Source organism: Eucyclogobius newberryi, unplaced genomic scaffold (genome assembly GCF_026437365.1).
Source record: "Eucyclogobius newberryi isolate DKJ021-1_F unplaced genomic scaffold, fEucNew1.0.hap1 SCAF_26, whole genome shotgun sequence".
NCBI lineage: Eukaryota > Metazoa > Chordata > Actinopteri > Gobiiformes > Gobiidae > Eucyclogobius > Eucyclogobius newberryi.
This window is the reverse complement of record NW_027315901.1, coordinates 612,354-625,363: the sequence shown is the minus strand read 5'-3', so window position 1 is coordinate 625,363 and position 13,010 is coordinate 612,354. Positions and strand designations below refer to the sequence as shown.

The 13,010-nt window shown below is 47.4% G+C and overlaps 1 protein-coding gene across 1 annotated transcript in view; it reads right to left on the bottom strand.

The window, feature by feature from the left end:
• LOC140372580 (uncharacterized) overlaps nucleotides 1–13,010 on the bottom strand; it is a 99,374-nt gene that overhangs the window by 41,123 nt on the left and 45,241 nt on the right. The window contains exon 10 of the mRNA XM_072459717.1: nucleotides 11,512–11,544. Within this exon, the coding sequence (XP_072315818.1) occupies nucleotides 11,512–11,544 (33 nt within the window). The remainder of the gene's footprint in view (nucleotides 1–11,511; nucleotides 11,545–13,010) is intronic.

Sequence of the window (13,010 nt, the reverse complement as noted above, 5' to 3'; positions counted from 1 at the left end):
GTGATGTCATTGTTCTGGAGGTGCATGTGTGATGTCATTGTTCTAGAGGTGCATGTGTGATGTCATTGTTCTAGAGGTGCATGTGTGATGTCATTGTTCTAGAGGTGCATGTGTGATGTCATTGTTCTGGAGGTGCATGTGTGATGTCATTGTTCTGGAGGTGCATGTGTGATGTCATTGTTCTAGAGGTGCATGTGTGATGTCATTGTTCCAGAGGTGCATGTGTGATGTCATTGTTCTAGAGGTGCATGTGTGATGTCATTGTTCTAGAGGTGCATGTGTGATGTCATTGTTCTGGAGGTGCATGTGTGATGTCATTGTTCTGGAGGTGCATGTGTGATGTCATTGTTCTAGAGGTGCATGTGTGATGTCATTGTTCTAGAGGTGCATGTGTGATGTCATTGTTCTAGAGGTGCATGTGTGATGTCATTGTTCTGGAGGTGCATGTGTGATGTCATTGTTCTAGAGGTGCATGTGTGATGTCATTGTTCTGGAGGTGCATGTGTGATGTCATTGTTCTGGAGGTGCATGTGTGATGTCATTGTTCTAGAGGTGCATGTGTGATGTCATTGTTCTAGAGGTGCATGTGTGATGTCATTGTTCTAGAGGTGCATGTGTGATGTCATTGTTCTGGAGGTGCATGTGTGATGTCATTGTTCTAGAGGTGCATGTGTGATGTCATTGTTCTGGAGGTGCATGTGTGATGTCATTGTTCTAGAGGTGCATGTGTGAGGTCATTGTTCTGCTTGTGAATAAACCTCCACCTTTTGAGAAAGACAAACTGTTTCTGTTTCATCTTTTCTTGGTGATTGTTTGATGAAATTCCTTAACACACGCCACAGACACGCCCACAGACACACCCACAGACACACCCACAGATACGCCCACAGACACGCCCACAGACACACCCACAGACACACCCACAGACACGCCCACAGACACACCCACAGACACACCCACAGACACGCCCACAGACATGCCCACAGACACACCCACAGACACACCCACAGACACACCCACAGACACACCCACAGACACGCCCACAGACACACCCACAGACACACCCACAGACACACCCACAGACACGCCCACAGACACGCCCACAGACACACCCACAGACACACCCACAGACACACCCACAGACACACCCACAGACACGCCCACAGACACACCCACAGACACACCCACAGACACGCCCACAGACATGCCCACAGACACACCCACAGACACACCCACAGACACACCCACAGACACACCCACAGACACACCCACAGACACGCCCACAGACATGCCCACAGACACACCCACAGACACACCCACAGACACACCCACAGACACACCCACAGACACACCCACAGACACACCCACAGACATGCCCACAGACACACCCACAGACACACCCAAAGACACACCCACAGACACGCCCATAGACACGCCCACAGACACACCCACAGACACACCCACAGACACGCCCACTGACACGCCCTCAGAAACGCCCAGAGACACGCCCACAGAAACGCCCTCAGACACGCCACAGACACGCCCACACATTCCCTCTGCAGAGAATACAACTGCAAGAGTACTGCAAGAGTACAGCAAGAGTACAGCAAGAGTACTGCAAGAGTACTGCAAGAGTACTGCAAGAGTACTGCAAGAGTACAGCAAGAGTACAGCAATAGTATTGCAAGAGCACAGCAAGAGTACTGCAAGAGTACTGCAAGAGCACAGCAAGAGTACTGCAAGAGCATTGCAAGAGTACTGCAAGAGCACTGTACTGCAAGAGTACTGCAAGAGCACTGCAAGAGTACTGCAAGAGTACTGCAAGAGCACTGCAAGAGTACTGCAAGAGCACTGTACTGCAAGAGTACTGCAAGAGCACTGCAAGAGTACTGCAAGAGTACTGCAAGAGCACTGCAAGAGTACTGTACTGCAAGAGTACTGCAAAAGTACTGCAAGAGTACTGCAAGAGTACTGTAAGAGTACTGCAAGAGTACTGCAAGAGTACTGCAAGAGTAGTGCAAGAGTACAGCAAGAGTACAGCAAGAGTACTGCAACAGTACTGTAAGAGTACTGCAAGAGCACTGTACTGCAAGAGTACTGCAAGAGCACTGCAAGAGTACTGCAAGAGTAGGAGTACTGCAAGAGTACAGCAAGTGTACTGCAAGAGCACTGCAAGAGTACTGCAAGAGTACAGCAAGAGTACAGCAAGAGCACTGCAAGAGCAATGCAAGAGCACTGCAAGAGTACTGTACTGCAAGAGTACTGCAAAAGTACTGCAAGAGTACTGCAAGAGCACTGCAAGAGTACTGCAAGAGCACTGCAATAGTACTGTACTGCAAGAGTACTGCAAAAGTACTGCAAGAGTACTGCAAGAGTACTGCAAGAGTACTGCAAGAGTACTGCAAGAGTACTGCAAAAGTACAGCAAGAGTACAGCAAGCGTACTGCAAGAGTACTGTAATAGCACTGTACTGCAAGAGTACTGCAAGAGCACTGCAAGAGTACTGCAAGAGTACAGCAAGAGTACTGCAAGAGTACAGCAAGTGTACTGCAAGAGCACTGCAAGAGTACAGCAAGAGTACTGCAAGAGTACTGCAAGAGCACTGCAAGAGTACTGCAAGAGTACTGCAAGAGTACTGCAAGAGTACTGCAAGAGCACTGCAAGAGTACTACAAGAGTACAGCAAGAGTACTGCAAGAGCACTGCAAGAGTACTACAAGAGTACTGCAAGAGTACAGCAAGAGTACTGCAAGAGTACTGCAAGAGCACTGCAAGAGTACTGCAAGAGTACAGCAAGATCACTGCAAGAGTACTGCAAGAGTACTGGAAGAGCACTGCAAGAGTACAGCAAGAGTACTGCAAGAGTACTGCAAGAGCACTGCAAGAGTACTGCAAGAGTACAGCAAGATCACTGCAAGAGTACTGCAAGAGTACTGCAAGAGCACTGCAAGAGTATAGCAAGAGTACAGCAAGAGTACAGCAAGAGTACTGGAAGAGCACTGCAAGAGTACAGCAAGAGTACTGCAAGAGTACTGCAAGAGCACTGCAAGAGCACTGCAAGAGTATAGCAAGAGTACAGCAAGAGTACAGCAAGAGTACTGGAAGAGCACTGCAAGAGTACTACAAGAGTACTGTACTGCAAGAGTACTGCAAGAGTACTGTAAGAGCACTGTACTGTAAGAGTACTGCAAGAGTACAGCAAGAGTACAGCAAGAGTACTGCAAGAGTACTGCAAGAGTACAGCAAGAGTACTGCAAGAGCACTGTACTGCAAGAGTACAGCAAGAGTACTGCAAGAGTACAGCAAGAGTACTGCAAGAGCACTGTACTGCAAGAGTACTGCAAGAGTACTGCAAGAGTACCGCAAGAGTACAGCAAGAGCACTGCAAGAGTACTACAAGAGTACAGCAAGAGTACTGTAAGAGTACTGCAAGAGCACTGTACTGCAAGAGTACTGCAAGAGTACTGCAAGAGCAAAGCAAGAGTACTGCAAGAGCACTGCAAGAGTACTACAAGAGTACTGCAAGAGTACTGCAAGAGTACTGCAAGAGTACTACAAGAGTACTACAAGAGTCCTGCAAGAGTACTGCAAGAGCACTGCAAGAGTACTGCAAGAGTACTGCAAGAGTACAACAAGAGTACTACAAGAGTATTACAAGAGTACTGCAAGAGTACAGCAAGAGTACTGCAAGAGTACTGTACTGCAAGAGTACTGCAAGAGTACTGTAAGAGCACTGTACTGTAAGAGTACTGCAAGAGGACTGCAAGAGTACTGCAAGAGTACAGCAAGAGTACTGCAAGAGTACAGCAAGAGCACTGTAAGAGTACTGCAAGAGCACTGTACTGCAAGAGTACTGCAAGAGCACTGCAAGAGTACTGCAAGAGCACTGCAAGAGTACTGCAAGAGCACTGCAAGAGTACTGCAAGAGTACAACAAGAGTACTACAAGAGTATTACAAGAGTACTGCAAGAGTACAGCAAGAGCACTGCAAGAGTACTGTACTGCAAGAGTACTGCAAGAGCACTGCAAGAGTACTGCAAGAGCACTGCAAGAGTACTGCAAGAGCACTGCAAGAGGACTGCAAGAGCACTGCAAGAGCACTGCAAGAGCACTGCAAGAGTACTGCAAGAGTACAACAAGAGTACTACAAGAGTATTACAAGAGTACTGCAAGAGTACAGCAAGAGCACTGCAAGAGTACTGTACTGCAAGAGTACTGCAAGAGCACTGTACTGCAAGAGTACTGCAAGAGCACTGCAAGAGTACTGCAAGAGCACTGCAAGAGTACTGCAAGAGCACTGCAAGAGGACTGCAAGAGTACAGCAAGAGTACTGCAAGAGCACTGCAAGAGCACTGCAAGAGAACTGTACTGCAAGAGCACTGCAAGAGCACTGCAAGAGCACTGCAAGAGCACTGCAAGAGTACTACAAGAGTACAGCAAGAGTACTGCAAGAGTACAGCAAGAGTACAGCAAGAGTACTGTAAGAGTACTGCAAGAGCACTGTACTGCAAGAGTACTGTAAGAGTACTGCAAGAGCACTGCAAGAGTACTGCAAGAGCAATGCAAGAGTACTAGAAGAGTACAGCAAGAGTACTGCAAGAGTACAGCAAGAGTACTACAAGAGTACTACAAGAGTACAGCAAGATTACTGCAAGAGTACAGCAAGAGTACTACAAGAGTATTGCAAGAGTACTGCAAGAGCACTGCAAGAGTACTGTAAGAGTACTGTAAGAGTACTGTAAGAGTACAGCAAGAGTACAGCAAGAGTACTGCAAGAGCACTGCAAGAGTACTACAGGAGTACTGCAAGAGTACTGCAAGAGCACTGCAAGAGTACTACAGGAGGAGTGCAGTAACAGTAAGACACAAAGTGCAAATGGTGCGTTGGTTTCGCTCACGAGGAAAAAGAAAAGACATTAAACACTTTGTGAGCGACGGAGACAAAGGCGTCTCCATGACAACAAACAGCCGGAGCAAATACTTCTGTGTTTGGAGCAGAAGGAGGTCTGATAAAAGGAGTACAGGAGGTGTTTGGAACAGAAGGTCTGATAAAAGGAGTACAGGAGGTGTTTGGAGCAGAAGGAGGTCTGATAAAAGGAGTACAGGAGGTGTTTGGAGCAGAAGGAGGTCTGATAAAAGGAGTACAGGAGGTGTTTGGAGCAGAAGGAGTTCTGATAAAAAAAGCACAGGAGGTGTTTGGAGCAGAAGGAGGTCTGATAAAAGGAGTACAGGAGGTGTTTGGAACAGAAGGTATGATAAAAGGAGTACAGGAGGTGTTTGGAGTAGGAGGAGGTATGATAAAAAGAGTACAGGAGGTGTTTGGAGCAGAAGGAGGTCTGATAAAAGGAGAACAGGAGGTTTTTGGAGTAGGAGGAGGTCTGATAAAAGGAGTACAGGAGGTGTTTGGAGCAGAAGGAGGTCTGATAAAAGGAGTACAGGAGGTTTTTGGAGTAGGAGGAGGTCTGATAAAAGGAGTACAGGAGGTGTTTGGAGCAGAAGGATGTCTGATAAAAGGAGTACAGGAGGTGTTTGGAGGAGGAGGTGGTCAGATAAAAGGAGCAAAGGAGGTGTTTGGAGCAGAAGGAGGTCTAACAAAAGGAGTACAGGAGGTGTTTGGAGCAGAAGGAGGTCTGATAAAAGGAGTACAGGAGGTGTTTGGAGTAGGAGGAGGTCTGATAAAAGGAGTACAGGAGGTGTTTGGAGGAGGAGGTGGTCAGATAAAATGAGCAAAGGAGGTGTTTGGAGCAGAAGGAGGTCTAACAAAAGGAGTACAGGAGGTGTTTGGAGCAGAAGGAGGTCTGATAAAAGGAGTACAGGAGGTGTTTGGAGCAGAAGGAGGTCTGATAAAAAGGAGTACAGGAGGTGTTTGGAGCAGGAGGAGGTCTGATAAAAGGAGTGCAGGAGGTGTTTGGAACAGAAGGAGGTCTGATAAAAGGAGTACAGGAGGTTTTTGGACCAGGAGGTCTGATAAAAGGAATACAGGAGGTGTTTGGAGCAGAAGGAGGTCTGTTGAAAGGAGTATAGGAGGTGTTTGGAGCAGAAGGAGGTCTGATATAAGGAGTGGAGGAGGTGTTTGGAGCAGAAGGAGGTCTGATAAAAGGAGTACAGGAGGTGTATGGAGCAGAAGGAGGTCTGATAAAAGGAGCACAGGAGGTGTTTGGAGCGGGAGGAGGTCTAATAAAAGGAGTACAGGAGGTGTTTGGAGCAGAAGGAGGTCTGATAAAAGGAGTACAGGAGGTGTATGGAACAGAAGGAGGTCTGATAAAAGGAGTACAGGAGGTGTTTGGAGCAGGAGGAGGTCTGATAAAAGGAGTACAGGAGGTGTTTGGAGCAGAAGGAGGTCTGATAAAAGGAGCACAGGAGGTGTTTGGAGCAGGAGGACGTCTAATAAAAGGAGTACAGGAGGTGTTTGGAGCAGAAGGAGGTCTGATAAAAGGAGTACAGGAGGTGTTTGGAGCAGAAGGAGGTCTGATAAAAGGAGTACAGGAGGTGTTTGGAGCAGAAGGAGGTCTGATAAAAGGAGTACAGGAGGTGTTTGGAGCAGGAGGAGGTCTGATAAAAGGAGTACAGGAGGTGTTTGGAGCAGAAGGAGGTCTGATAAAAGGAGCACAGGAGGTGTTTGGAGCAGAAGGAGGTCTGATAAGAGGAGCACAGGAGGTGTTTGGAGCAGAAGGAGGTCTGATAAAAGGAGTACAGGAGGTGTTTGGAGCAGAAGGAGGTCTGATAAAAGGAGCACAGGAGGTGTTTGGAGCAGAAGGAGGTCTGATAAAAGGAGTACAGGAGGTGTTTGGAGGAGGAGGTGGTCAGATAAAAGGAGCAGAGGAGGTGTTTGGAGCAGAAGGAGATCTAACAAAAGGAGTACAGGAGGTGTTTGGAGCAGAAGGAGGTCTGATAAAAGGAGTACAGGAGGTGTTTGGAGCAGAAGGAGGTCTGATAAAAGGAGTACAGGAGGTGTTTGGAGCAGGAGGAGGTCTGATAAAAGGAGTGCAGGAGGTGTTTGGAACAGAAGGAGGTCTGATAAAAGGAGTACAGGAGGTGTTTGGAGCAGAAGGAGTTCTGATAAAAGGAGTACAGGAGGTGTTTGGAACAGAAGGCATGATAAAAGGAGCACAGGAGGTGTTTGGAGCAGAAGGAGGTCTGATAAAAGGAGTACAGGAGGTGTTTGGAACAGAAGGCATGATAAAAGGAGTACAGGAGGTGTTTGGAGCAGGAGGAGGTCTGATAAAAGGAGTACAGGAGGTTTTTGGAGGAGGAGGTGGTCAGATAAAAGGAGCAAAGGAGGTGTTTGGAGCAGAAGGAGGTCTAACAAAAGGAGTACAGGAGGTGTTTGGAGCAGAAGGAGGTCTGATAAAAGGAGTACAGGAGGTGTTTGGAGCAGAAGGTCTGATAAAAGGAGCACAGGAGGTGTTTGGAGCAGAAGGAGGTCTGATAAAAGGAGCACAGGAGGTGTTTGGAGCAGAAGGAGGTCTGATAAAAGGAGTACAGGAGGTGTTTGGAGCAGGAGGAGGTCTGATAAAAGGAGTACAGGAGGTGTATGGAACAGAAGGAGGTCTGATAAAAGGAGTACAGGAGGTGTTTGGAGCAGAAGGAGGTCTGATAAAAGGAGCACAGGAGGTGTTTGGAGCAGGAGGAGGTCTAATAAAAGGAGTACAGGAGGTGTTTGGAGCAGAAGGAGGTCTGATAAAAGGAGAGCAGGAGGTGTTTGGAGCAGAAGGAGGTCTGATAAAAGGAGCACAGGAGGTGTTTGGAGCAGAAGGAGGTCTGATAAAAGGAGTACAGGAGGTGTTTGGAGGAGGAGGTGGTCAGATAAAAGGAGCAGAGGAGGTGTTTGGAGCAGAAGGAGGTCTAACAAAAGGAGTACAGGAGGTGTTTAGAGCAGAAGGAGGTCTGATAAAAGGAGTACAGGAGGTGTTTGGAGCAGGAGGAGGTCTGATAAAAGGAGTGCAGGAGGTGTTTGGAACAGAAGGAGGTCTGATAAAAGGAGTACAGGAGGTGTTTGGAGCAGAAGGAGGTCTGATAAAAGGAATACAGGAGGTGTTTGGAGCAGAAGGAGGTCTGTTGAAAGGAGTATAGGAGGTGTTTGGAGCAGAAGGAGGTCTGATAAAAGGAGCACAGGAGGTGTTTGGAGCAGGAGGACGTCTAATAAAAGGAGTACAGGAGGTGTTTGGAGCAGAAGGAGGTCTGATAAAAGGAGTACAGGAGGTGTTTGGAGCAGAAGGAGGTCTGATAAAAGGAGTACAGGAGGTGTTTGGAGCAGAAGGAGGTCTGATAAAAGGAGCACAGGAGGTGTTTGGAGCAGAAGGAGGTCTGATAAGAGGAGTACAGGAGGTGTTTGGAGCAGAAGGAGGTCTTATAAAAGGAGCACAGGAGGTGTTTGGAGCAGAAGGAGGTCTGATAAAAGGAGTACAGGAGGTGTTTGGAGGAGGAGGTGGTCAGATAAAAGGAGCAAAGGAGGTGTTTGGAGCAGAAGGAGGTCTAACAAAAGGAGTACAGGAGGTGTTTGGAGCAGAAGGAGGTCTGATAAAAGGAGTACAGGAGGTGTTTGGAGCAGAAGGTCTGATAAAAGGAGCACAGGAGGTGTTTGGAGCAGAAGGAGGTCTGATAAAAGGAGCACAGGAGGTGTTTGGAGCAGAAGGAGGTCTGATAAAAGGAGTACAGGAGGTGTTTGGAGCAGGAGGAGGTCTGATAAAAGGAGTACAGGAGGTTTTTGGAGTAGGAGGAGGTCTGATAAAAGGAGTACAGGAGGTGTTTGGAGCAGAAGGAGGTCTGATAAAAGGAGTACAGGAGATTTTTGGAGTAGGAGGAGGTCTGATAAAAGGAGTACAGGAGGTGTTTGGAGCAGAAGGAGGTCTGATAAAAGGAGTACAGGAGGTGTTTGGAGCAGAAGGAGGTCTGATAAAAGCAGCACAGGAGGTGTTTGGAGCAGAAGGAGGTCTGATAAAAGGAGTACAGGAGGTGTTTGGAGGAGGAGGTGGTCAGATAAAAGGAGCAGAGGAGGTGTTTGGAGCAGAAGGAGGTCTAACAAAAGGAGTACAGGAGGTGTTTGGAGCAGAAGGAGGTCTGATAAAAGGAGTACAGGAGGTGTTTGGAGTAGGAGGAGGTCTGATAAAAGGAGTACAGGAGGTGTTTGGAGGAGGAGGTGGTCAGATAAAAGGAGCAAAGGAGGTGTTTGGAGCAAAAGGAGGTCTAACAAAAGGAGTACAGGAGGTGTTTGGAGCAGAAGGAGGTCTGATAAAAGGAGTACAGGAGGTGTTTGGAGCAGAAGGAGGTCTGATAAAAGGAGTGCAGGAGGTGTTTGGAACAGAAGGAGGTCTGATAAAAGGAGTACAGGAGGTGTTTGGAGCAGGAGGAGGTCTGATAAAAGGAGTGCAGGAGGTGTTTGGAACAGAAGGAGGTCTGATAAAAGGAGTACAGGAGGTTTTTAGACCAGGAGGTCTGATAAAAGGAGCACAGGAGGTGTTTGGAGCAGAAGGAGGTCTGTTGAAAGGAGTATAGGAGGTGTTTGGAGCAGAAGGAGGTCTGATATAAGGAGTAGAGGAGGTGTTTGGAGCAGAAGGAGGTCTGATAAAAGGAGTACAGGAGGTGTATGGAACAGAAGGAGGTCTGATAAAAGGAGTACAGGAGGTGTTTGGAGCAGAAGGAGGTCTGATAAAAGGAGCACAGGAGGTGTTTGGAGCAGGAGGAGGTCTAATAAAAGGAGTACAGGAGGTGTTTGGAGCAGAAGGAGGTCTGATAAAAGGAGAGCAGGAGGTGTTTGGAGCAGAAGGAGGTCTGATAAAAGGAGCACAGGAGGTGTTTGGAGCAGAAGGAGGTCTGATAAAAGGAGTACAGGAGGTGTTTGGAGGAGGAGGTGGTCAGATAAAAGGAGCAGAGGAGGTGTTTGGAGCAGAAGGAGGTCTAACAAAAGGAGTACAGGAGGTGTTTAGAGCAGAAGGAGGTCTGATAAAAGGAGTACAGGAGGTGTTTGGAGCAGGAGGAGGTCTGATAAAAGGAGTGCAGGAGGTGTTTGGAACAGAAGGAGGTCTGATAAAAGGAGTACAGGAGGTGTTTGGAGCAGAAGGAGGTCTGATAAAAGGAATACAGGAGGTGTTTGGAGCAGAAGGAGGTCTGTTGAAAGGAGTATAGGAGGTGTTTGGAGCAGAAGGAGGTCTGATAAAAGGAGCACAGGAGGTGTTTGGAGCAGGAGGACGTCTAATAAAAGGAGTACAGGAGGTGTTTGGAGCAGAAGGAGGTCTGATAAAAGGAGTACAGGAGGTGTTTGGAGCAGAAGGAGGTCTGATAAAAGGAGTACAGGAGGTGTTTGGAGCAGAAGGAGGTCTGATAAAAGGAGCACAGGAGGTGTTTGGAGCAGAAGGAGGTCTGATAAGAGGAGTACAGGAGGTGTTTGGAGCAGAAGGAGGTCTTATAAAAGGAGCACAGGAGGTGTTTGGAGCAGAAGGAGGTCTGATAAAAGGAGTACAGGAGGTGTTTGGAGGAGGAGGTGGTCAGATAAAAGGAGCAAAGGAGGTGTTTGGAGCAGAAGGAGGTCTAACAAAAGGAGTACAGGAGGTGTTTGGAGCAGAAGGAGGTCTGATAAAAGGAGTACAGGAGGTGTTTGGAGCAGAAGGTCTGATAAAAGGAGCACAGGAGGTGTTTGGAGCAGAAGGAGGTCTGATAAAAGGAGCACAGGAGGTGTTTGGAGCAGAAGGAGGTCTGATAAAAGGAGCACAGGAGGTGTTTGGAGCAGGAGGACGTCTAATAAAAGGAGAACAGGAGGTGTTTGGAGCAGAAGGAGGTCTGATAAAAGGAGTACAGGAGGTGTTTGGAGCAGAAGGAGGTCTGATAAAAGGAGTACAGGAGGTGTTTGGAGCAGAAGGAGGTCTGATAAAAGGAGCACAGGAGGTGTTTGGAGCAGAAGGAGGTCTGATAAGAGGAGCACAGGAGGTGTTTGGAGCAGAAGGAGGTCTGATAAAAGGAGTACAGGAGGTGTTTGGAGCAGAAGGAGGTCTTATAAAAGGAGCACAGGAGGTGTTTGGAGCAGAAGGAGGTCTGATAAAAGGAGTACAGGAGGTGTTTGGAGGAGGAGGTGGTCAGATAAAAGGAGCAAAGGAGGTGTTTGGAGCAGAAGGAGGTCTAACAAAAGGAGTACAGGAGGTGTTTGGAGCAGAAGGAGGTCTGATAAAAGGAGCACAGGAGGTGTTTGGAGCAGGAGGAGGTCTGATAAAAGGAGTGCAGGAGGTGTTTAGAGCAGAAGGAGGTCTGATAAAAGGAGTGCAGGAGGTGTTTGGAACAGAAGGAGGTCTGATAAAAGGAGAGCAGGAGGTGTTTGGAGCAGAAGGAGGTCTGATAAAAGGAGTACAGGAGGTGTTTGGAGCAGAAGGAGGTCTGATAAAAGGAGCACAGGAGGTGTTTGGAGCAGAAGGAGGTCTGATAAAAGGAGCACAGGAGGTGTTGAAGGAGGTGACTTTCATGATCAATAAAATGGACAATTATGATCGAACAGAAGTTTAGTTCAAACTGAGAGTGGAACTCACTGGGACTTCAGGAGGTGCAGCAGGAGCAGGAGCCTGGAGCACAAAAACAGGAGCAGGAGGAGATACTTTAGTACAAACAGGAGCAGGAGGAGATACTTTAGTACAAACAGGAGCAGGAGGAGATACTTTAGTACAAACAGGAGCAGGAGGAGATACTTTAGTACAAACAGGAGCAGGAGGAGACACTTTAGTACAAACAGGAGCAGGAGGAGACACTTTAGTACAAACAGGAGCAGGAGGAGATACTTTAGTACAAACAGGAGCAGGAGGAGATACTTTAGTACAAACAGGAGCAGGAGGAGATACTTTAGTACAAACAGGAGCAGGAGGAGATACTTTAGTACAAACAGGAGCAGGAGGAGATACTTTAGTACAAACAGGAGCAGGAGGAGATACTTTAGTACAAACAGGAGCAGGAGGAGACACTTTAGTACAAACAGGAGCAGGAGGAGATACTTTAGTACAAACAGGAGCAGGAGGAGATACTTTAGTACAAACAGGAGCAGGAGGAGATACTTTAGTACAAACAGGAGCAGGAGGAGATACTTTAGTACAAACAGGAGCAGGAGGAGACACTTTAGTACAAACAGGAGCAGGAGGAGATACTTTAGTACAAACAGGAGCAGGAGGAGATACTTTAGTACAAACAGGAGCAGGAGGAGACACTTTAGTACAAACAGGAGCAGGAGGAGATACTTTAGTACAAACAGGAGCAGGAGGAGATACTTTAGTACAAACAGGAGCAGGAGGAGATACTTTAGTACAAACAGGAGCAGGAGGAGATACTTTAGTACAAACAGGAGCAGGAGGAGACACTTTAGAACAAACAGGAGCAGGAGGAGATACTTTAGTACAAACAGGAGCAGGAGGAGATACTTTAGTACAAACAGGAGCAGGAGGAGATACTTTAGTACAAACAGGAGCAGGAGGAGATACTTTAGTACAAACAGGAGCAGGAGGAGATACTTTAGTACAAACAGGAGCAGGAGGAGACACTTTAGTACAAACAGGAGCAGGAGGAGATACTTTAGTATAAACAGGAGCAGGAGGAGATACTTTAGTACAAACAGGAGCAGGAGGAGATACTTTAGTACAAACAGGAGCAGGAGGAGACACTTTAGTACAAACAGGAGCAGGAGGAGATACTTTAGTACAAACAGGAGCAGGAGGAGACACTTTAGTACAAACAGGAGCAGGAGGAGACACTTTAGTACAAACAGGAGCAGGAGGAGACACTTTAGTACAAACAGGAGCAGGAGGAGATACTTTAGTACAAACAGGAGCAGGAGGAGATACTTTAGTACAAACAGGAGCAGGAGGAGATACTTTAGTACAAACAGGAGCAGGAGGAGACACTTTAGTACAAACAGGAGCAGGAGGAGACACTTTAGTACAAACAGGAGCAGGAGGAGATACTTTAGTACAAACAGGAGCAGGAGGAGACACTTTAGTACAAACAGGAGCAGGAGGAGACACTTTAGTACAAACAGGAGCAGGAG